The 25322-nt window shown below is 43.1% G+C and overlaps 1 protein-coding gene across 1 annotated transcript in view; it reads right to left on the reverse strand.

Moving 5' to 3' along the window:
- Positions 1–25322, reverse strand: part of nudcd1 (NudC domain containing 1) — a 75195-nt gene that overhangs the window by 34031 nt on the left and 15842 nt on the right. Inside the window, exons 5-6 of the mRNA XM_033637657.2 lie at positions 24810–24998; positions 2632–2839 (exon numbers count right to left, since the gene is read on the reverse strand). Coding sequence (XP_033493548.2) covers positions 2632–2839; positions 24810–24998 — 397 coding nt within the window. The remainder of the gene's footprint in view (positions 1–2631; positions 2840–24809; positions 24999–25322) is intronic.

Here is a 25322-nt window from a genome sequence, read left to right on the forward strand (position 1 = left end):
AAAAACAAAAAACATATGGGCTTCTCCCAGCTAGATTTCCATCTAAGAAACACATCAAAACATCCGTTTTACATTTTGTTGGCTGCCATGATGCCCTTTGTGTATGTACGGTAAAACAGATTTTCTGAGATATTCAAAGCTTTTTAAAGGGCATCTAGATGCACACAGCACCCAAACAGCAGGCAAAGAGAGAGGGTCACTATGCGGACTTCTGATCCACCAAGTGCCAAATGTAAGTAAAGTTTATCTTTGGTACGTAAGTAGGAATAAGCTTAAAGAATGCAAAATAAAAAATAAACAAAATGCGGAAGATTAACACCCATGTCCACCTCATAGTTCCTCAACTGAACCACATTATTTTTAGAATTTTCTTTTCTGCACACAAGTCACAGACGCAGACATACTCTTGTTCCCTCACACACACACACACACACACACACACACACACACACACACACACACACACACACACACAACCTTTAAACGTATCAAGGATTATCAGAGAACGTACAAACAGGCTATGTAACATGTTTTTATGCTGCATAGAGCACTGAAGGTCTCGTGTTGAAGAAACAGGAAGCAGAGATGGAGAGCTGACAGAGACAGATAAAAGGTCTTAAAGTAGAGGATATGACTCAACTTACATTACCTACTGGATTAACAGATTCCATGCTTATGAAAAGGTATTCAACCCTCCATCCCTTGGCCTATGTTTTATTGTTTTGTAACACTGAATCATGGTGGATGTAATTAAAAAAAAAATAGAAAAAGAGCTGGTCCACTGTTCCACAACTAGGACAGCATGAATCCACCTGAAGCTGGTTTTCAGCTCTGAGTTCCAGTTCAGCAGTACACTGCAATAATTGGAACACAAACCTTAGTCACATTTTAAAAAAAAGTGAGCCACCCACAGACTGAATAAAATAATGAATGTGGCCACAATGATGCCATCCATTGGTTTGTGGCCTCTTGTTTTGAAGCCTTGAGTTTAGCATTTTTTGCCATCACATTATTGGATTTTTGGAGCAAGTAGTGACCATATTTAGACAAGAGGGTGGAGCTAACCCTGACACCAGCTACTAGCTCTCTCGCTGAAGCCCATCTTCTGTCTACAGAACCTACCAACAGGGCATGCTGGTAGGTTTCAAAGGTTTCCCTATTTTATTCCTTTACTGACCGACTATAACACGGCAGGGCCTCACTTAGACTGTTTTCAGGAAGTCAAAGTCAGCAAATCTCCTCACCTCCTGAACAAAGCCTGAGCGAAGCCCTGTCTTGTTATCGTCAGTCAGTAAAAGAAGAAATTTGGGAAACCTCTGAAACCGACCGACATACTCTCTGTAAACAGAAAATGGGCTTCAGCGAGAGAGCTACCTGAAAGCTCCACTTGGAGCCTGCTACAGGAGTTTGTCCTAATCTCCCTGTTCCAAGGCGAGGTGACTCGTTCCCAGTGTGGCTGATTTAATGTATAAGACTTCTTGAAATGCTCTGGGTCTGGCTCATTACCTGGGACCAATTTGCCTTGAGAGACCCTGCAAGGACACTGCTTGCTACCATGGTCACAGGGTACACAAGAAAAGTGTCAATTTACAGAGAGGTCTTGTTACCTAGCCACACACGCTGTGATTCAGTGTTGGGAAAAAACATAGAATTACTTTCCTGCAGTTGCATGCCTCTGCTTACCAGTTAAGTTGCAGTTTACATCAATGTCTGTCCAGATTCATGTAATACATGTAGTGAAGACTTTGAAGACATTTTATAAAAGATATTTAGTGTAATTTTTGGCACAATGTGTATGCTTCACACACATCGTTAACCCAGCAACTCAGAGGATCTATACAATCAGCATAATGCATGTCTTCAAACTGTTTGATACAGTAGGTCTGCCATTGTGAAGTGAAGGGAAAAAAGGGCTCTTGCTTGATTAACGAATATTGCGTGGCGGGTCACATACAGTGTTTCTTTTAAAGTCAAGTCGAGGGCAGTTGGAAGTGGTCCGCAGGCCACAATGGGCCAGACTTTAGATATGCCTGGTGTAGGAGAACTGCAGTAGCCAACATTGAAATGCGAATGGCCCTATCTAGAGCTAGTGTTTAGTTTGTCCATTCTGGGCTGCTGTAGAAACATGGTAGTGCAACATGGTGAACTCCATGAAGAGGACCCGCTCCCTATGTAGATATAAATGGCTCATTCTAAGGTAATGAAAAAATGATCATTCTTATTTTCAGGTGAATATAAACTAATAAAAACTTAGTCAAGAATATTTTTAATCATTTCTGCCAATAGATGCCGCTAAATCCTACACAGTGGACCTTAAAATCCCTGGAATGGTGCATGAATACTGCACATAGTCAATATTCCATACATTCATATAAAAGTGAAACAACTCTCTGTTCTGAGATTCATGGGGTGCTGACTATACGGTTTGTGAAATCTATAGTTTTGATATAAGGTTGTGAAAGAAAGCAAACACACTGGAGAATAAACAAGACAGAAGATGCAAACTGTTCCTTGGAGTTGAAAAAAAAAAAAAAAACTGAAACAGTGTTGTAATGTAACATGAGACTTCCTGTCTCATAGCTATTCCTGCTCCTTAAAATACTGAAATGAAACAGCAACACCTTTGCACACCTTTTGTCATTTTTGATGATCCAGGCGCTTGCCTCAGGGTCTACAGATGCGTACAGCTGGCCCTCCAGTAAAGGAGGGAAACCCTGAACTCCAATCCTGATGTTGTCTGCCGTCAGCCTGAACTGTACGTCCTCTTTGGTGACTCCCTCGAGCATGCGCACACACACTGTGATGTCCTCTGCTGTCTGCTGCCAGAAGTAAATGGGATCTGAATTCAAAAAGGAGAGAAATGTATGGTGCTAAAGTTAATGACAGTCTTGTGCCAGCTGTTACAGAGTCATACATAAAACATCTAATACAGTGCAGGAGTTGAAGGAAATTGCTGTTGAATATTCAGCGATACTGCAGATGGGAGACTATTAAAATAAATGAATTATCTACCCGTAAGGGGGACAACGAAGACTGACTTCACAGTGAAGCTGTTAAGCCAATTCTCCTGCACAATTTGACGCTTTCACCTACAGTGTCGTGCAGAAATATCCAAACTTTCTGCAAATTTTGTTGTGCTGCTTGTAGTAATTTACATGCAATCATATTGATTTATTTTCAGATTGAGGTTTGCCATTGACGGAGGGAATTTGCTGAGCCTCTAGACGAGAAATGATATTAAATCACAAAAGATAGAAATGACAATCTTAGGTCTCAGATCTGCATACTGAATATTAACCACTGGGTGATTTTTACAGAATGGATGAAGGTCGCTCTGTATTATGGACCTGAGGATACTGTCAAGAGAATTTAAAATGCTCACATGATTTTTAATCTGAAAGAAAACTTTAGGTTACTTGCGTAACCCCGGTTCTCTGAGTAGCATGAGTGAGTGTCTCACATTGGGAACGCCCTCGGCGTGACCTCGTCAGAAGCTCCTTTTACATTACGCCAGCCAGGATTGGCTGGAACTAAGCACGTCAGTGTCAGGATGGGTGGAGACCCTCCCCCTATGAAGGAGCCTGACACTGCGCTGCACGTCATTCAAAAAAAACCCATCACCTCTTCCTCGCTACAAATGAGCAAGGAGGGTGGTCTGGTGAGACACTCACTCATGCTACTCAGAGAACCGGGGTTACGCAAGTAACCTAAAGTTCTCTTTCATAGCATTCATTTCGTGTCTCACATTGGGAAAATACTCACTCCCGGATTGCTGGGCAGATGTTGTCAGAGTGTCAAGACTAACCGCCCTGAAATAAGCCACACTAGGGCTTGGCCAAACCAAGCACTGAATGGGCCAGAGAAGGGGCTGTAACATCAAGCCTGTAGAACCTGGCGAAGGTGTGTGGAGAGGCCCAGCTTGCTGCGGCACAAATTTCCTGAATGGGGACCCCTCTGAAAAGGGCCCAGGACGTGGAGAGACCCCTGGTAGAGTGAGCACGCAGACCCTCTGGTGCTTGCACCCCTTTGGCACTATAAGCTAAAGCAACAGCCCCCACAATCCAGTGAGAAAGCCGCTGCTTAGAGACTGGCTTCCCCACCTGATTCTTTGCCCAAGACACAAAAAGCTGGTCACTTTTTCTACAGCCTTCAGTTCTGTCCATGTAGATGCGTAAGGCCCGCACTGGGCACAGCATGTGTAGCCGCCGATGCTCATCTGAGGAGAAAGGCGGGGGATAGAAGGATACAAGGTCAATAGGGGAACATGACCCCAACACCTTAGGCATAAACACTGGGTTAGGCTGTAAGGTCACCCTTGTATTTCCTGCAGAGAACTTTGTACATTCTTGATGTTCTGAAAGAGCATGAATCTCACCCACGCGTTTAGCTGAGGCCAGAGACAGTAATAACACTGTCTTTAAAGCCACCATTTTCAAGTCCACCTGATCTAGTGGTTCAAAAGGTGGGGCTGAAAGGGCATCCAGCACCATGGGGAGGTCCCAGGACGGTGCTAATGGTTTAGAAACAGGAAGCTTGCAACGTGCACCCTTCATAAAGCAGCAGACCAGGGGATGCTGTCCCACAGTTTTACCCCAAAGCCGATATGGCAGGCTGAAATGGCCGCCAAATACACCTTAATGGTGGAAAAGGCCATCCTTTTGTCCACCATGTCCTGTAGGAAAGCCAAGATCACCACTACAGAACATTGAAAGGGAATTTCTTGTGTGTTTGAGCACCATTTCTCAAAGATCGACTAGCACTCTGAATAGTCTCAATCATGCCTGGGGGAAGGCCTCCAGACTGTAGATTGAGCCATTCACGGGCCAAGCCCACAGGGCCAGCCTCTCTGGGTGGGGATGAAATATTTCCCCGCGCCCCTGCAACAGCAGATCCCTGTGTATTGGCAAGGGCCACGGCTCCCCCTGGAGGAGCTGTGTTATCTCTGCTAACCAGTGCTTCGTTGGCCAGTAGGGAGCTATGAGAATCATTGACAGACTCTCCTCCCTCACCTTGGCTAGGGTCGGGGAAATCAATGCTATCGGGGGGAATGCATACAACAGAACCCGAGGCCACTGATGAGCCAGCGCGTCCACCCCCAGTGGTGCACTCTGATCGCGCAGTGAGAAAAACAGAGGACACTGGGTGTTCTCCTGTGTTGCAAAGAGGTCCACAGCTGGCCGGCCGTAACACTCCCAAACCAGACTCCCTACGTCTGGGTGAAGTCTCCATTCTGCGTAAAGAGGGTTTCCCCTGGATAGCAGATCTGCTCCATGGTTCAGTGTCCCTGGCACATGGGTGGCTTTCAGGGACAGAAAATGTCTGCTGCACCAGACTATCAGTCTGTGTGCCAGTGTGTGTAACTGAAGGGATCTCAGGCCCCCCTGCCTGTTGATATATGCCACCACCGTGGTGTTGTCCGTCCGGACTAACTCATGATGTCCCCTCAGAAGAGGGAGGAAGTGTTTCAGTGACAGGTGAACAGCCAGCAGTTCTAAGTAAGTTATGTGGGATGAGCGCATGTGAGGATCCCAGGTCCCGTTTATTGCTCTCCCTTCGAACACGCCTCCCCAGCCTGATAGAGAGGCGTCTGTTGTGACCACTTTTCTGCACTGAACAACCCCCATAGGCACTCCCTGGGTCAAGAAGCCTGCGCTTTTCCAAGCGAGCCAGCGAGCTTTTTCCAAGCGAGCCAGTGCTGCTGTACAGAACACCGAGACTCTCACCCTGTGAGAGCCATGATGGTGTGGGTCTAACCTGTGTGAGGCCACCCAGCACTGCACTCCTTTCATGTGCAAGCCTCCCATGGGAACCATCACCAGGGATGATGCCATCAGCCCTAACAACCTTTGGCAAAGCCTGAGAGACACAAACTTCCCCCTGTGAAAAAGGGTTAAACAGTCTCTGAGTGCCTGCACTCTTTCTCCAGTCAGCCTGACTCTGGCCTGAGCTGAGTCTATAAACAGGCCTATAAAGGAGATGTTCTGAGAAGGCAGAACGCTCTTTTCCAGATTTATTTTGAAACCCAGATCCACCAGGTGTTCTGTGAGTAACCTTGTGTAATCTGCTGCCTCCTGGCGGGAAGATGCCGCAATAAGCCAGTCGTCGATGTACGTGGCTACTCGGATCCCCCGCCTCCTGAGTGGTCCCACAGCTGCCTCTGTGCATTTCACAAATACTCTCGGGCTTAGTGAGAGACCAAAGGGGAGAACTAGATACTCGTAGCATGTCCCCTGAAAGGAAAATCTGAGATATTTCCTGTGAGGTGGGTATATTGGGATGTGAAAATATGCATCCTTGAGATCGATTGAAGTGAACCAATCGCCCGGATGCAGAAAACGCAGCAGGGACACGTGCGTTAACATCCTGAACTTGTATTTCCTGAGGTGCTTGTTTAGATCTCTGAGATCTAAAATCGCACGCATGCCGTGCCCCCCCTTCTTGGCGAACAGGAAATATCTTGAATAAAACCCGCTCCGAGTGTGTTCGGGAGGAATTATTCTTATGGCTCTTTTCTCTAGCAGGGAGGAAATCTCCTCTCTTAGGAAGAGAGCGGCTTCGCCTAGGGCTTGAGACTGGGTTATTCCCCTGAATTGTGGAGGTGTTACGGCAAACTGCAGCCTGTATCCCCTGTTTAATGTTCTCAAAACCCACTCTGAGTCTGTGCATTTTGACCAGCTCTCTGCTCTCAGTGTCAGCGGGCTGACAGGCTCGTCTGTCACACATGGAGTAAGAGCCGCGCCGTTCACCACATGGTTGTTTATTGAGAGAGGGATCACTCCCTCCGTAAAATGTGTGACCAAACTGTTTTTCAACAATGGATTTATTTTGTTTTTCCTTGTTTTTAACTGCGCCCTCGGCACTGGGCCTGGATGCGACAGTTGGGACAATTTTAATGTTTTGCAACAATGAGAAGTGCTTGTGAGACATGTTTGGGACCCGCTGAGGGTTTCCACCTGCTGCACACTGTCTCTGCTTCTCTTCACAGGGCGCTGGGCCGGGTCGAACATCCCGTTGTCCATGCGCTGAACAGAACTGGGCTCTGTGGCGATGCTCGTGAACGGAGCTGCTGGGGCGAGTGCAGCCGGGGGGAACAGGGCTGTCTCGCTGGCCGCATCTGGAACTATCAGGCCTGCCATTTCCTCCTCCTTACCCCGTGGGTAAAGGTGGGGGGTGGCCGGTCGGGCAGAGTCCCCTCTTGCCACGGACCCTTTGGAGCCTGTGCTCTTGGCGGAGCCTGAGGAGCTGCCTGGGATTTAGGCAGCTTGGGGATTTTAAAGGTGGGAGGAGGCCATGCCACAGCCTGGGCAAAGGTTTGACGGTGAGCCGGGAGGGTGGCAGTGGGTGCCCTTCTCGGCAGACACAGCTTCAGGGCTTCGTCTTCCCTCTTTCTCTCCTCGCACCTCTTTTGCATGGACGTGACCGCCGCGCCAAAGAGGCCCTTGGGTGATATGGGGCTGTCGAGGAGATCTTCCTTCTCCTTGGCTGACAGCGTGGTGAGATTAAGCCAGCGGGCTCTCTCCTGTAGCACCATCAACCCGATGGCTCTGCCCTGTGACTGGATGGCCACCTTGTGGAGGTGAAGGCAGCGGTCAGTGATCACACACATTTCCTCCCACAACACGGGGTCAGGTGAAGCCGTCATCTCCTCCTCCAGCTCGGCTTGATACGCCATCAGAAGGGAGGTGGCATTCAGGGCTCGCGCCGACAGTGCAGCCGCCTTGTATGCTTTGTCTGTCAGGCTGGACTGGAAACAATCTGCTCTGGATGGGAGTGCAGGCCCCAGTGATGACAGGGATGCTTTCGGGTGGAGGTGAGCCGCCACCACGGGCTCCACTGGAGGAATGTTGCGGAGACCGTGGCTCTCCATCCCCTCGCAGTCAAGCATGGAACTGCCCGCCACAGGATGCTTCTCTCTGTATGGCTTGTTGCGCCAGGAGAAAGCAAGTTCTTCCAGCAACTCTGGGAAGATAGGCAGGAGTTGTTTCCCTGTTCTCTTCACTTTTCGCAACTTTTTCCCGTCGTAGCGGGACTGCGTCACCTCAGCTTGGACTTCGGGCCACTGGATGTTGAGCTTGGCAGCGGCGCGTTTGCACACGTCCTGCAAGTCCAAATCCACAGCGGGGGAAGACGAGCCGTCTCCCGCCACAGCTGTCGTTGAGGGTTGGAGTTTTGCAACCCGGCCCGACAGTCCCAGTGAAGAATCGGAGCATCGACGGAGCACTTTGAGGGAGAAGCGTTCACAGTGTGTGCATTCTTCCGTGGACTCAAAGGTGGCTTGGGCAGGACACATCACACACATCGGGTGAGTATCTCCGCTCGAAATCTTATTCCCGCAAGGACAGGCTCGCACCTGCATTTTCTCCTCTGCTTTAGTGGAAGCATTAGCATTAGCCATGGTCACTAGCAGGGTTTGTCAGCTGTGAAGCTAGTGGGATTTATTAGCTGTGAAGCTAGCGGGATTTGTTAGCTGTGAAGCTATGCTGTATGGTATGCAACTGCTAGCCTGGTGTGGTTAGGAGAAGCGGGCACCGGATGAAATACAGCGAGAGTGTTGCGACTCCGTTGTGCGTTAGCCGGGTGAGGCTAGCGCTAGTGTGATTAAGTATTGCTACTTGTGTGGTATTGCTACCGTAGGGTTGAGTGTTGCCACTTGGTTATGCTAGCTGTCGAAGTATTGCTACTTTCCACAGATAGCGATAGCTCTCGGATAACTGCCTCGTGAACAAAGCGCCTGGCGACCGAGTTTTCGCTCGTGTCTGCGGACAGTTAAGCTAGGTGACGGAGAAACAGTCAGCTCGAGAGAGATTGGAACTTCTGCTCGTAGCGAGAAGAGGTTTTTGAATGACGTGCAGCGCAGTGTCAGGCCCCTTTATAGGGGGAGGGTCTCCACCCATCCTGACACTGACGTGCTTAGTTCCAGCCAATCCTGGCTGGCGTAATGTAAAAGGAGCTTCTGACGAGGTCACGCCGAGGGCGTTCCCAATGTGAGACACGAAACGAATGCTATGAAAGAGAACATATATTTAACTTATTAAATTTTAGTGAGGATAAGATCATACAAACAACATTAATTAATTTTCTTTAATTAACAGCCCCTGAAAATTTGTTTTTAAATATTAAAGGTCCAGTGTGTAGGATTTAGGGGGATTCATTGGCATAAAAAGAATATAATATGAGTATGTTTTTTTTTTTTTTTAGTGTATAGTCACCTACAAATAAGAATCATTGTATTTTCATTACATATATTTAGATAGGGAGTAGGTCCTTTGCTACAGACATGGCCATGGTGTACCCCCATGTTTCTACAGTAGCCCAAAATGGCCAAACAAAACACTGGCTTAGACAGGACCATTTGCATTTTTTAGTTTTCACAGCAGCCACTGGAATTAGCAGCCCCTCCAGGAAGAGAAAGTTAGAAACTTTAAGTAAAACTGCTTTATTCAGTGTTTTTTACCAGTTTAAATTGCCTCTGCCTCTGCAGATAATTTGGCTCCCAGTGACGACCTCCTGAATCTCTGGATTAAAAAAACCCTCCTAAATAATGAACACTGAAGGCATTTCAGCTGGAAGAAATTTTAGCTGATTGCAATCTGCAATTCTCACCTCTAGATGCCACTAAATCCCCCTAAATCTTAAACACTGTTCCTTTAAGTATTTCTTGATGTCATTAAATATTCATAACAAAATAAGAAACAGTAAAAGTCGAAGGTTTATTTTCATTTACTGTATTTAGAGTTTAGCAAACTAATTTGTTTCATAAAGACTGTATGTGTGTGACAGGAAACTAAAATACACAGTGGTTAGCTGTAAACCCACAAGCAAAGGACACAACCACCATGTCTATGTGTGTTTAGCTCAATCTCTAACTGAACAACAAACTCACCAGAAACTCTGGTTCTGTCTCTTGTTGCAGCCTCTCTCCTATCCTCTCATCTTTGTACATTCATCCAACAGATTTAGATTGACTTTATATGCAATCACACGGCCTCTACTATTTGCTTCATATTCTGTCTGAAAACATATTAACTGTTGGCAGATTTGCTGCACGCATCTACATAACATCCACTTCAAACCAGTGAAAAGAGCACAAACAAAAATATAAATACAGACAATCACGCCAGTAAAATAACCAAAACTGTCTGGCAAAAATAATTATGTTCACGTAGAACCCCATCACTCATGGTCAAAAGGTAATCTTAAAAATTATTTCAGGGCTAAATATTTAAAGGATATGCAAAGCACAAACGCCACATTGCTGTCATTTGTTACCTTGACCTGCTGGTGAGAATGCCTCAAAACCCTGTGAACAGATTTCAATTAAATGTTGTGTGATGTGAGGCCACTGGCCAAGGCACACGTTAGCTGCCTCTGGTGTGTATCCAAGCCAGGTGCTAAATTATGATTTTTTTTGTTTGTTTTTAGCATCGCTCTGTAATAAGGGTTTTTCTCATGATCTGCTGCTCTGACTTGAATAAACTTGAATTACCACCTTGTATGCCTACGCGAATAGCCATACAAGTATCTCTGACAGTTTCTCTAATAGTTTTCATCCATGTCTGTGAAAACATGGATGCTTGACACACATCTCCGCTAGGGCAGCACAGAAGATCTACACACTCAGCACACTTTCAAGATGGACACCCAAGTTTAGTGTCACCAATTCAGAACCGGCCAAATGTCTCCCCTTCTATTCCTGAGGTATGACATTAAATTATGGCTGGAAAAGTGTTGGGGCAGAATATTATGATGTCACAGTGAAGACAACCTTTGACCTTTTGGATATAAAATGTCATCACCTCATCATTACATCCTATTAGACATTTGTGTGAAATTTTGTCATAATTAGACCATTAATTCTTGAGTTATGGCCAAAAACAAGTTTTATGAGGTCATAGTGACCTTGACCTTTGACCACCACATTCTAATCAGTCCATTCTTGAGTCCAGTTGGACATTTGTACCAACTTTGAGGAAACTCATTCAAGGCCTTCTTGAGATATTGCACGCATGAGGATGACAGGACAGGTTGCCCATGTTTTTCACGTTGACAAGACGGCGTTTTGGGTGGAGCGGTCGCCATGGACGTGGAGCTTGCTGTTTCTGTAGGTACACATTTCCTGGAGACACCTGCACGTCTCGGCCCCGCCCCCTCCATTGTGATTGGCTAAAGCGCAGCATCGTTCAACCTCAAAGCCCTCCCCCGTAGTTGTCTTTCACACAGGGTTGCCGACAGATTCTACAATGTCAATTGCAGAATCTGTCTTGAGAGATTACAATGACCTTGACCTTTGACCACTAAATTCTAATCAGTTTATTGTTGAGTCCAAGTGGATTGGTTGTGTAAAATTTAAAGAATTCCCTGTAGGTGTTCTTGAGATATCATGTTCACAAGAATGCGTCAGATGTGGATGTGATCTTGACCGTTGACCACTAAATTCTAATCAGTTTAACTATGATTCAAAGTGGATATTTGTGCCAAATTTGAAGAAACTCCCTCAAGGTATCCTTAAGAATTCGCATTCATGAGAATGAGATGGATGCAAGGATGCAGTGACCTTGACCTTTGACCACTAAATTCGAATGAGTTTATCTCTAATTCAAAGTGGATGTTTGTGCCAAATCTGAAAGGACGTTCTTAAGATATTGCGTTCACAATAATGAGAAAGACAAGGTTACAGTGATCTTGACCTTTGATCTATAACAACCAAAATCTGATCAGTATATCAGAAACTTTCTTTTCCTATTATTCAAATAGAGTGTTGTGCAGCACTGGAGAATGTCTGCTCTCTGAATGCTCTCTAGTTGTGGACTAATAGCTAAAGCATTAACTACAGTGTAGTAAGTTATAGTTATGAGTGTTAACAATACTGAATCAGTTCAGGCATTGGCACTACTACTTCTTTCATAGCCTCGTTTTCACAAACGTGACAGCTGCATTTCCGCTTCTTTTTAACAAGGAACAAATCTGTTCTCACCATTGCCCACATTGTTAAGAAGCCAATTTTCTGTTGCCTCTGACTCACTCAGCACCTCCAATGGCCTGTTAGCCTTATGTGATCCACGATCAAATCAGGGTTTTTTTTAGCAGGGTATGACAACAACCATACTGTGTGGTGTGCTATAGTGAAACACAAAATAAGTCGTCACAGAGGGAGCTGCCTTCTAAATAATGCTGGCGGTGGTGACAGATGTATACCCAGAATGAAGCGGAAGTCACTGGGCCATGTCTGTTAAACGCGTTGTTGGGAAATGTATGAACAGCAGGCCTCGTGTCCTTCTTTAACTTTTCTTTAACAGTCCACAGATGCTTGATAAAATGACTTTGGCTGCCAACTACATAATCATAAATGGACCAAACAATCCCATCTTAAATCCAATTGGAAACTACTTTGCAGTCTTGTGCTTGAATCACATTTTTAACAAGAGTCAGAGGTTACAGACTGATTATAGATATTTCTAAAATAAAAGTCCTTTTGAATCCTTCTTTCATGGACAAAGTCCTTTTCATCCATTGCTAATCTGAAGGGACATTCATACATTATCTTCTTTCAGGCTGCAGCTCTTGCCTCAGGTGAAAGGTTTCCTCCTTCCTGTAACATAGCTGCCAGGTATTTACAAGGGAGGAAAATACAGTCCACCTCATTTCACAAGCTAGGAAACAGAAAAACAATCCAAACTTAATTCAAAAATGGGGGGTTTTAATTCTAAGGTTGACCTCTCTAAACCACCAGACAGGAGATATCAGAGAGTCTATAGGCATCTCAGTAACAGGGCTCCAGACTGCAACCAAATGGTCTCATTTTGGGGCCATTTTGGAGTCAATGCGAGTATTTTTTACAACTATTCGCTTGTGTACGACCAGCAAATTTGCAGCCGTTTTTTTTTTTTTTCATGGTGTAAAATGAGGGAGCGAGTCCATCAATGTTGGCCAAAGTCTCTGAGAGGGGGAGAGTCCAAATGTCTATCCTCTGGACTTGCAGACTGAGTCCTCGCAAACTTCAGCTGTACGTTGTGTGAAGTATTTACTGTCATCACGTAAAGTCTATAGGGCAGAGACTGCAAGTGGCTGATAGACAGCCCTCGAGACTGTTTTACTTGTTGCTGTGGGAACATTCAACTACCGCTGCTGTCATTTCCATAAATGTGTCATGTAAGTTGATGAATAGTGCCTACTCATCTGTTCATGCAGATAACAAGAAATTAATTCCATGTATAGTCTTTATTGTGACTAAACAAAACTGTATTAATACATCTCTATATAAAAGGCTATATGCATTCAAAAACAGAAATGTTTGTAAATAAGGACAGGACTTTAACTCAATAAATTGGGCATTACTGACATTAGAAGACCTTCTTTTGTTGTTTTTCGGCCAGTCTCTATGAAGCTAAATACTTAAATAATTAAAACAGTCCAATGTTAATATACAGTAGACTACATATAGTTTATGATACAGTTAAAATGGCCAAAAATGTGAATAATTGTGATGCAGGATGATTTAAGGAGTGCCCCTAAATTTTCTGCTTGTGCCCCTAAAATTTTTCAGTAAGGGGCTACAGTGCTCCTACAATACTAAAAAAAAGTTAGTCTGGAGCCCTGTGCATTTCCCAAGTATTTGAGGAGTTTGTCCTATTTACTGTTCTACATTGACTTGACAGTAAATTGAGTGGTTACTTTACAGATTGAGATTACACATAAAAACATATTTTAGGATTGTAAAATGCAATATATATTTTGAAACTGATGAAATTGCAGGGTTCCAGCTTTTTTTTCACTTGTAATGTCACACAAAAAAGTCAGTCTATAGTTGAAGCCTCTTGTCATGTTTCAAATGTCTTGTTTTTAGCAGTTCCACCAAAGATTGATCTCTTCAATGCAAAGGATAATTTGCCCATTTTCCAACCAGCTATGTATCATAACAAAGTGGGTAGTATGTGTACATCAACTGAGGTAAATTTCCTCAGTCTTACAAGTGCCCAGATCTCTGTGGTCATCTGCCAGCTCAAATCCACTGTATGTCACGTTTCACGTCATCCAGTGGATGTTGGCGTTAAGGCTTTTGCTCAAACTACTGTACATAGGTTGTTCTTTCACATATCCGTATGCCCGCCACTACAGGAACAAAGAGGGTAGAAGTGGATTTAGAGAAAGAGAGTGAGACCTGCACCTCATTCTCTCTTTCTCAAACTGATCAAATATGAACCAAGATTTTTTACTATATTGCCTATTTCTCACCAAAAATATCATCAGAAAGGGGCGTGGGTGGCTTTGTGGATAGAGCAGGCGCCCCATGTTGCGCCTGAGCTGGCAGATGACCACAGAGATCTGGGCAATGGTAAGGCTGTTGCTGCAGCGGCCCTGGTTCGACTCCAGCCTGGGGCCCGTTGCTGCATGTCATTCCCTGTCTCTCTCTCTCCCCCTCCTTCATGCTTAGCTGTCCTGTCACTTAAAGGCAAAAATGCCCCAAAAAAATATTTAAGAAAAAAAAAAAGAAAAAAAATCAGAAACATATTTTAGTGCACTGTTTGGCTGTGATACGAGAGTTTGTGAAAAGGAAGTGGGCTCAATTATGTTATATGCGTTGCAAAAAAATGGAGGCAGAAAAAAACTGAGATCAAATGGTAGAACTAAGCGGTGCTATTCAAACATGAACCAAGATTCTGTAACTACATTGCCTATTTCTCGCCACAAATGTTTCCCGAAACATATTTTAGTGCACTGTTTAGCTGTAATTCCAGATTGTTTGTTACCAGACTGTCACCATATCGTTTCCTGTGAAAAAACGGCTAGACTCGCCACCCCCCAGTGGGTGTGTTTACTGACTCGTCACCCCCTAGTGGGTGTGTTTACTGGTCCAGTGAGGCACAGTACATTCTGGAGGCTGTAGGTTTTGTACCTCCTGAGCAAAAGGAAATGACTGAGCTGTAACATTAGCTAGCTCAGGGGTGCCAAGCGAGCTAGCAGTAGATGCACCCTTGCTACTGGATGGTGATACAGTTAGCAGGTATAGTGGGGTAGGGAGAAAATAGTTCCTACATGACACCACTCACAACAAGGACTGTGGATTATCTTGAGTAACTGGGTCATCATAGACACAGCATATTGTCCTTAAATGTCATGAGTGTGTTTCTCTATTCTGAAAAAAGAGTTCAAATACAGTCAGCTGTGAATTAAACAAAATCAGAGATGCTTTGGTCCAGGCTGACATTATAACTGTAAATAAAAAAAGAAACAATAAAAGAACTATGGAAGAAATTTAGATAAGACAGAATGGAAATAATACCAGACTGAAGAAGATAACAATAATCTCATTTATACACAGAAAACTGACAGATTTCTCATATACGACACTCCTATAGAGAGAACTGTGTGCCAGAACTGTCAAACACAACACTCACTCTGTGATTACTGGCAAAACCTGAGCACTGAAAATGGCCCAATTATGATGCTCCAAACCAACAGACTTACTCTATATCTGGCAGAAATGTGAGGAACTGAGACACGTTCATTATCACCTTTTGTTGTCGACTGAATCAACAAAGAAACTAATGAGGAGAAAGGAGAGCTGCCAAATATTACTCTGTATTTCGCCATCTTCTTCTTACCTCTTCAATGTTCATCATTTGAACTTCTCTGTTGGCCAAAGTGCTCAACAGACACATATAATGCCAACCCAAGACAGCGACTAGCAACTTCTATAATTCATCCACACTTCAGTACTTTTGCCATTTATTCATTCATCATAGGAGTGTTTATGGTGTCCTGTGATGATCCAAATCATATTATATTACAGACTTTTCCAAGCATTCATTTGGAGGCCTTCTCTATCTACAGTATATATACTATACACATATCTGCACCTCTTCTCCGTCAGCGCAACATTAAATCACCTCCATCTCTCCTCCCCACTCTGTATCTCCTCTCTTATCATCACTTACAGGCCTCTTTGAAGATGCTTCCTCTCTTGACATCTCATTCACTTGTTCCACTCTGAAAGGAGGAAGGCAGAACGCTGATAAAAGGATTGGCTAAAAAGCTGCCATTATTCCGCCTCGGCACCATCAACACACACACATACACACACTTTGCCCTGTCTTGGTCAGCTGAGATTTTTGTATTTTTTATTTTTTTTTAAATAGGGTGGCTGTTTGTCTGCTTGTTTAGAGGTTGTGAGTATAACTGAGTGTAGAAACAGAAAATGGAATTAAAATTAGTTGGATATGAACGGTTGGGTCAGTTCTGACATGAGGTGTGTGAATTTAAGAAGTGTTCTGGTGGTGTGAAAACCACCCCACTGATCAATCATTTATAATAATAAAGTTAGTATATATGAAATACAAAAGTAAAGCCAAGTAAAGAATCTAACTTTGAAAGAAACTGTAATTATTGCTGAATGATTTAGTCAGCGGGTGGCACGGTGGTGTGGTGGTTAGCACTGTTGCCTCACAGCAAGAGGGTTCCCGGTTCGATCCTGGGTGTGGGAGCCCTTCTGTGCGGAGTTTGCATGTTCTCCCTGTGTCAGCGTGGGTTCTCTCCGGGCACTCCAGCTTCCTCCCATAGTCCAAAGACATGCAGGTTGGGGATTAGGTAAATTGATAACTCTAAATTGCCCGTAGGTGTGAATGTGAGTGTGAATGGTTGTCTGTCTCTATGTGTCAGCCCTGCGATAGTCTGGTGACCTGTCCAGGGTGTACCTTGCCTCTCGCCCAATGTCAGCCGGGATAGGCTCCAGCCCCCCCTGCGACCCTCAAGAGGATGAAGCGGTTAGAAGACGGATGGATGGATTTAGTCAGCTAAAGGAGAAGTTCAACATTTTAGGGGGGAACTCGATCGTTTGTGTTTTTTGTGAGGAGTTTGATGAGACAATTATTTACCGCTCTCATGTGTTTGCACCATGTGACATAAAAGATGGAGCCAATCAGATTCTGGAGCATGTTCCAGGAAACCACCTTTGACGTCACCACTGACATCAATAAATTCATGAACTGAGTCTGTGGTGGATTTAATTTGTCAAACAACAGACACTGTTCCCAAACTACAGTTAAATCATTCCACAACTAGAAACAATGCATTACTGGAACCATCCGGACACACGGACAATTATAAAGCAGCAGCCCACAAAAAGACCTACAAAGGACTTAACTGCAATGCAAGCGCTGAAGGAGCTGACAGGATCACATTTTACTGGAGGTGTACCTTGTATGACTTCATATGACAAATAAGTGACTGACTGATTGACTGATGTCTGTATGTTAAAAACAAAGCTATAGTCAAGAGGGCAGTTAGCCTGGCTTAGCATAAAGACTGGAAATGGGGGAAACAGCTAGCATGGCTCTGTCAAAAGGTGATAAAATCCACCTACCAGCACTGTTAATATGTAATATCTTGTTTGCTCAATTCATACAAAAACTCAAGTAAAAAAAACATCTCATTAATTGCCAGATTATTTCTTGATCAGGTGCAGTGACTACCTGTTTTGTTTTTTGTTTTTTAAATACACATTAACAAACAACATACAATGCAATGTTTAGTGATCTTTACAGTTGTTGGTAGGCTGATATTTTTATCTTCATGTTTCAAATCTTTATACAGAGCCAACATTTTCCTGACTTTACCTTAAAGGGAAACTACTTCACTATTCTGTATTTTGGGTCTCATATACAGCGTTGTAATGGAGAATGTTCTTATTAAACACGGCCAATGTTTCAAATAATGAGGTTAACGTACGTAAAAGTAATGCCTGTGGGCAAAAACCTCAGGCTTCAGACTGTTCTGAATACTCTGTTTCCAACGTTTTTATACTCTGGCTATAGTATGACATCATCATGTGCTGTTTTTTTTATATGGTCATCTGTCATCTTCATACCAAAGACTATAAAAATGGGACCCAGTGCCACCCTGCTTGGCAGCAGTGCCGCACCGCTGCTGCTCACCGCTCCCTCAGGGGATGGGTCAAATGCGGAGAACAAATTTTACACACTCAGGTGTGTGACTATCAGTGGAACTTTAACTTTTAAGATGCCAAAGAACTGGACATGCTGACCATTCAGAGCAGACTGGACATTTTAGGGAGGGGGGCTTTCAGAGACAGACACCAAAACAGCTAGTCTCAGAGAGAGGATGATTGTGTTCCAGCACAGACAGTATAAGGAAAATAAAGTGTTTTATTACCATTAAAGCATGTAAACATGTTCTGGTTGAAACCTTAAATACAAGATAAACCTGACAATAAGCATAAGTCAGTGTCAGTGGTTCCCAACCTTTTTCCCTTACGGGAACACTGTAACAACGGGATTTTTCAAAGTTTATATCGTGAATAATAATCTACACTTTAAAAATAACAATTTAATTCAGTTTTCTTCAGAGAAATGAATTAAATCCTGAGATTTAGGTGTGTCTAGACAAGAAAGCAAATTATTTCATTTCGCAAAATGTCAATCTATTTTTCAATTGATTAAAAATATCACATTGGCAATTTCATAATTGCTTCACAGTCATTTAGCAAGAATAGAAACCAAATATTGTTTTGTTTCAGCCTCTAAAATGTGAGAATGTGCTGCTTTTCACACCTTTGGGTTTCTGACTGTTGGTCAACGAGCAATTTGAAAACATCACTTTGGGTCCAAGGAACAGGCACCATTATCTTTAAAAAAGTTTGGACAAAACAGTTTATCGGTTACATAAAAAATACAGCTATGAATACTATTTATCACTTGCAAGCCTATATAAGAGTCCCAGTTCTCACCCTTTCACTGACTAAACTAAATAGACACTTAAATGCACCGCTGCTGGTGAAGGAAGAAAGATTATGCTGTGGTTGTTTCACAGACACACAGCATCTGTGCAAGCAGTCATAAATGGCCTGGACACGTATCCATGTAAGCAGACACAGATTACCAGATCTGTAAGAGACCCAAGTCTGATTGGGAATATTCTGCTGCCTGATCAGGTGTTTCTATGGCTACAACCCAACTATTCAGTTTGTGCCTCTTAAAAGGTAATGAGCAGAAGAAGCAAACGTTGCCTGACTGAAAACTAGGGATACTAGGGATACGCCGATACTAGCAAAAAACGGGCATCGGCATCAGATCGGACTGCATGGAAAAATGCCGATCCAAGAACTCCGCTCCAGGTTTTCCGGCCAGCCCAGTGCTCCGCGTGTCAAGCAGTCCATTCCAGTGATCCGCTCCAGCTCTTACTATCAATCCAACAGGCCAGCATGCAGACGGCAGACACAGGAGGGTAGGAAGAGTAGCGGTCAACTTAGTTAACTGACTATTTGTTTTCTGCTCTGGTTTTTTGAGAGTGATATTTTTATTTAGTTTACACTCTTACTGTTTAAGTAAAGAGCACTGATGGCACTGTTTTGGGCACAATTAGTGAAATTGGAGCCATGGATGGACTACAAAAACACTACTAAAATAACTGAAAAGGAAAGGCTGCATTGTTTGTTAAATGCCAACAATGTCTTGTGGTGTTAATCTTTTTTTATTTATTAGGGGAGCAAAGCACAAGTGTGTGGAGTCTTGCTGCTATTTTAATTTCATTGTTAGACATTTTAAAGATTTCTTGTGTTGATCTATCTTCTATTTATTAAGGGGCCAAAGCAAACCAGCTATATTTTTTATTTAATGTTAATGTTCAAATTTAAAGTTTGTTTATTTAACCCCGTTAACAATAAACAGGTCAGTTTCTCATACCAACTGTTGTGGATCATTCTAACTAACCCAATTAAGTAGTTGTTCTTGTTAGAGTAATATTGCTTGATCAAACCATTTCTAACATGACAGACATCAAAATAAGTGAATATGTATAATACGCGCTTGGATTGGATTGGTATCGGTATCGGCCAAAACTCAAGGCTGTAACATCGGTATCGGATTGGAAGTGAAAAAGCTGGATCGGGACATCCCTACTGAAAACAACCAGATGCAATGCAACTGCATGATGAATGTTAACTGGAAGCGGTCTCATCACAGAAATGCCAAGGAATGTGGCGTGGTGTGGTGATATCATATCTTTCATGGAAGGAGGCCAGATGATGTTTGCATTTCACTTTGTTTCAGCAACAGTTTTACAGACAGGCTGGTTTGCTCTTTGGCCAGTTTCACACTGTGATCTTAACAAGGGAAAAAGAGAGATGGCACTTTCTCACTGCAAATATGTCAAACCCTCTTTTAGGGTTTCCTCAAAGTCTGAAACATGAGTCAGACAGTGTCAAATCTTCTGATGTGACATCACAACTTTTTCCAGATGAGTTCTGCAAAAAAATCTTTTGACACAGAGAGACAGACTCTGAAATTAATAGTGCCAGTGATTTAAAGACCTAAAAAGCTGCAACTGAAATAACTATTCTTGGCAAAATGTTTAACATGATAGCATTATATTATATGCATGTACAAGAGTTCACCGTAATACAGGTGTGTGAAATTGGACTGCTTACCACTTTGGGTTAGTAATAACCTAACAAAAACATTTTCAAAGCTAGCATTTTGTGATAATCTGCTGCATTTTGCAATAAACAGTTTGAATGCAATATGGAATACATTTCCTCGTATTGTTAACTATCATTACTATATTATTACAAACACAAGAGCTGCAGTTTTTTACATGCATTATGTATTAACCAACCAAAATGGCTGTCTTCATCTGTACCAGGGTTTTTACCTGCATGGAGGAATTTTTTGCTTTTCCCAAAGAGGTTTTAGCCAGCGAACAAGGTTCATTATGTGTCAAGACACCCTGGGGAAGGCAGGTGTGCAAATACTTGTTGGTGTATTTTTATAATGTGGTAGCCCATATTTACTAAAATGTTTTTATTTCTAACCATCCACTTGAGTTCCTGGCATTGGATATTTTTTTAAGCCACACCCTGTGCCAGGATTAGGGCATATTTCTTCCTAGGGTTGGATACAGAACTCAGGACTTTTAAGGGTACCAATCAAATAATGTCAGTACTACTACAAAGAATTGGTTCACATTAAATTCAACTGTGTCAAATGTAAGTATCTGAGAGCACATCTGGATAAGAACGCCAGGTTAAGACAAGAGGTGTAAGCGCTGCAAAACACCCTGAAGCCTGAAAGCCAGCCACGGAGCTCCGAGACCAGCAACTGAGCTCCGCCAAGCTGCCACATTCATCATTAGACAGGATACAGAAGCACCCTGAAGTTGGAAAGCCAGTCACAGAGCTCTGCATCCGCTCTGTCGCCTTCCAGCATGATAAAACTATCGCTGCAATGCCGACCTGCCACAATATTTTCAGCGTATGGTCTATTTTCTGTTTTATTACCTCCGCCAAGGAGGTTATGTTTTCGCCGGCGTTGGTCTGTTTGTCTGCAAAATAACTCAAAATGTTCTGAACGGATTTTGATGAAATTTTCAGGAAAGGTTGATAACGGGACAAGGAACAGATGTTAAAATTTGGTGGTAATCGGTTGAAGCGAAGTGGATAAAATAATACAATGGCGGGAAATCCGAGCTGCTTGGCGGAGGTCTGCGCTCTCCGAGTGCTCTAGTATTATCTTAGTAATAGCTTAGTATTCCTGCTAGACACATATGCATAAAAAGCAGACAGACAAAAAGACAAAGACAGACGATTCGTTCTATGTGTGATTAGAAAAGACAGCATAGGAGCAGAACTGCATTTTAGTCTACTATGACACCCCTGCAGCTTGTTAAAAAACTGCTGCAACGTTTTTGTTAACAACATACTTATCAGTGTTTCTATAACAATGGCTCAAATGAAAATGTGTAAAATTGAATTGGGCATTTGTAGTGACGACCACAGGGAATTATCACCAATCCCTGCAGCTCTACAAGGCCTTTTGGCCTCTTTTAGCTCATTGTCAAGGTTTTATTGACTGTAAATTCTGCTTTCATTAACTCCATTAACAGAAGCAGCCAGCTGCTGTCAGAAAAAAAAATAAAAATAATTTTAAACCCTGATGTCAACTCGCTACCCAGAACCAAACGCTGGACAGACAAAGTTAGCATGTAGCTGGTGAAGGAAGTGGAACATGTAGCTGCAAAAGATTCCGACATTTTTCCAAGAGTTGGTGGAGACCAAAATAGAGCTAACAGGAGATTGAAAGGTGGCCTTTGTCAGAAGGCAAGAAACGTGATTCTAGATGAATGATAATATTGTTCAGCATATGCTTAAAGCAGCTGTGCAGAACTTTTCGTTTTCGTTGATTATAGCGCCCCTTTGGTCGAAGCGGTATGACACCCACAGCCTGGTGTCCTAAAATTCCGACTGCAGCCGGCAATTACAGCATGCATTTGTTTTGGAGAGTGAGAGAATTAACTAACGTCAGGTCAGTCCAAGTAATTAGTGGAAACAGCAAAATTACTCAGTTAATTCTCCTGTCGTGTTTCTGTTCTGATCTAATCTAATCTGTTGTGTATTTTGAGCTACTAAGGCTACCGTAGTAGTGTGAGCCTCAAGTTATTCTGGGTAATGTAGTAACCGTTGTTGTGCTACTGGAAACAATGAGAAGCAGCCGTGTACGTTCAGTGTAAGGAGGAATAAACAGTTAACAAGTCATCTGCTGAGTCTGCATTATTATGTGAAAAGAATACTCGAACTCGAATACGATTTGGGAGTTATGCCCTTTCTCTATCATTTTCATATTGAGACAACATGATGGATATCTTGGCACTTGTAGGGGGTCAGTACACCCGGTGAGCAACAACTGCAGCTGGCTCTGGGACAGGTACTAGGTCACTCAGTAAAAGCAAACAAAGAGACGACACGGATGATATTACTCACCCGACTGAAAGCTGTCCATCAGCTCCTGCAGGCCTAGGGCGTTTTTTCCAGTTCATCTTAGGAACATGAAAAAAAGTTTCAATCACGCCAGGATTAGTGACTGCTGCAAAGTTTTCACTCCTTGTGATGCACTCTCTGCGGCGCTTTTCCTCCTGATGATATATCTCCCCAACGATGGTAGCACCGAATCCCATTCTGTGCAGCAAAATGGGAGTGGAGGATTCAGCCTCTCTTCTCGCCTGCTCAGCATCCAACACATGGAGTTCCTCATCATTGTACTCCGGCTCAAACAGGTATGGCTCTGGATCTGTGTCCGCTACAAGAAACTCTTCAAAATCAAAGTCGTCCATTGCAGCTACTATAGTGCGGAGATATCGCTAGGCTAAATAAACAGCTGAGTTTTGTCTACAAGCTACGTCTGTGCCTGCTCACCGGTGTATCCCTCCGCGGATCACAGCGCAGGACGTACTGACCCCCTATAAGCGCAATGCTAACCGCTGAGACCCAGCCACTGGACGTACAGACACAAAAAAGATATCGATCATGTTGTCTCAATATGAAAATGATAGCGAAAGGGCATAACTCTCAAATCGTCAGAGTATTCTTTTATGTGAAGATACACAGTGAAGACATAACATAATCCTAACACAGCAAAGCTGTTACCTGTAGCCTTCGCTTGCAAAGCTAACGCTACAAATGTTAGGTCAGTCCAAGTAATTAGTGGAAACATGCTAACATGCTAACGTTACACACAAATTAGTAGTAAAGTAAGACCTGTTCATAAATGTTCTGGTGTAGCTCTGAATTTCTTATAAACTGAGGACAACTCCCTGCTGTATATTTATGTTTATGGTCACAATCACAGATAATTTTACATGATGCTCCTTCGTTATCCGCCATGACATCAAAAGTACAACCATGTCCTCATAGATACATCTCTGGTAAAACTGTTAGGTGTTATGTGTTCAGCAATGCCCGTTGCGTACTGCTTACTTGAAGAACACTGTAAACACGGCTCCTTCTTCCTCTGTGGTTTAATCGCTGCGGGCCGCTGCAGGCGAGCAGAATCACTTCCACCTCGGGTGCCATATTCTGGTTTGCTGACTTCCGCTGTGTGTCCGACCCGAGCAAGGCTACGCTAAATAGCCATATAGAGAAAGGCTTTTTTGTCGCTGTTGGGTTCAAATAAATATGCGGATCTTCAAGGGGGGGGGTGATACGGACTAGGGACAGTTTTATTAATGGTAAAAAGTTCCGCACAGCTGCTTTAATGTGTTAATAGTAAACACAGTGCCCATAACAACTTTATAAAATGACAGTGTGTCAGAGCGAGTGTTTTTAACTTGGAGATGCGTTAGCTCCAGATGCAAAAAAGAATTATAGCAGCTTTAAAATGAATTCACTTAAGTTTTTTGGAGAACTTTGCAGGATGCCTACATGTATCAGACTCTTAAATTTAACTGTTTCTTTTATTTATGACAAATCTTCTTTTTCTTATTCAAGCATTGCAGGAAAGTATAAAGGTAAGTGGTTAGTTAATATGTGGTCCTGTGCAGAGGTAGGTTTTATGGTTATTAGAGTAAGTTAGGTTAATGCACATTTTGCCAATAGGTAAGTGCAAGTATTAAGTAAAAAGACAGTTTTAGATTCAGAGGTAGGTTTAAAGATGTGTAACATCAGACATGTGGAACTTCACACAAAAGAACTTGACTAATTTTGCCAAAAATAAAATAGATAGATAAATGAAATGACATCAAATGTGGAAATTAAGATATTACAAAGTCAAATTTAAGCCTTTACTTTGACTTTTAAGGCCTAATATTTATGTACCGGTAACTGAATTTAATACTTTAAGACTTTTTAAGTACCTGCAGAAACCCTACTTTGTTTTCTAACATCAATAACAGGAAGTGGCTAAATAATGTTTTTTAAAGTATTAAATATCTGTAAGAGTTCTGGTGTAGAGAGGAGAAATCCTTAAGCACAATAATAACTTTCTAGAAGTGTGCTGGATGATTCCTCAGCAGCACCTCTGACACACCTGTCTTGTCCACCTCCATAGACTCTGGGTCAGGCAGCTCCACAGGCTGACCGTCCACATGTGTGAAGGCAAATGGTTTTTCCGCGGCCACCATCAGGCCCTTCCCCTGCGGCTCCACTGCTGCATAGTGAGGCACTGACTTCCCTCTGAGGACCCTCCTCTTCTTCACCTCATACTTCTTCTCCTGACCTGCATGTGGAAACCAAAGGATACAGTGATAAAAGGTGAAAAGTAATCTTGTCTTCCATTAAACTCTGACAGAGACCAAGAGGAGTTACATCAACGTGTCATGTAGGAGCTATGTAGAAAGCTAAGGTTATTTTACTGAACTCCCAAGAGTTCAAGTCACTTCTATCAGGGTGGATGTTTTACCTCCCAACAGAAATATCAACTCTTTTATTCCATCAGCTATTATCTATTTGAACAACATGTGGTTTGAAGTAGCTAATAGCTAATTATAGCAAGGCTTCAAGAGAAATGCACAGGGAAACTGCAATGCTCTAGAGGGCAGTA

This window comes from Epinephelus lanceolatus, chromosome 16, assembly GCF_041903045.1.
Source record: "Epinephelus lanceolatus isolate andai-2023 chromosome 16, ASM4190304v1, whole genome shotgun sequence".
NCBI lineage: Eukaryota > Metazoa > Chordata > Actinopteri > Perciformes > Serranidae > Epinephelus > Epinephelus lanceolatus.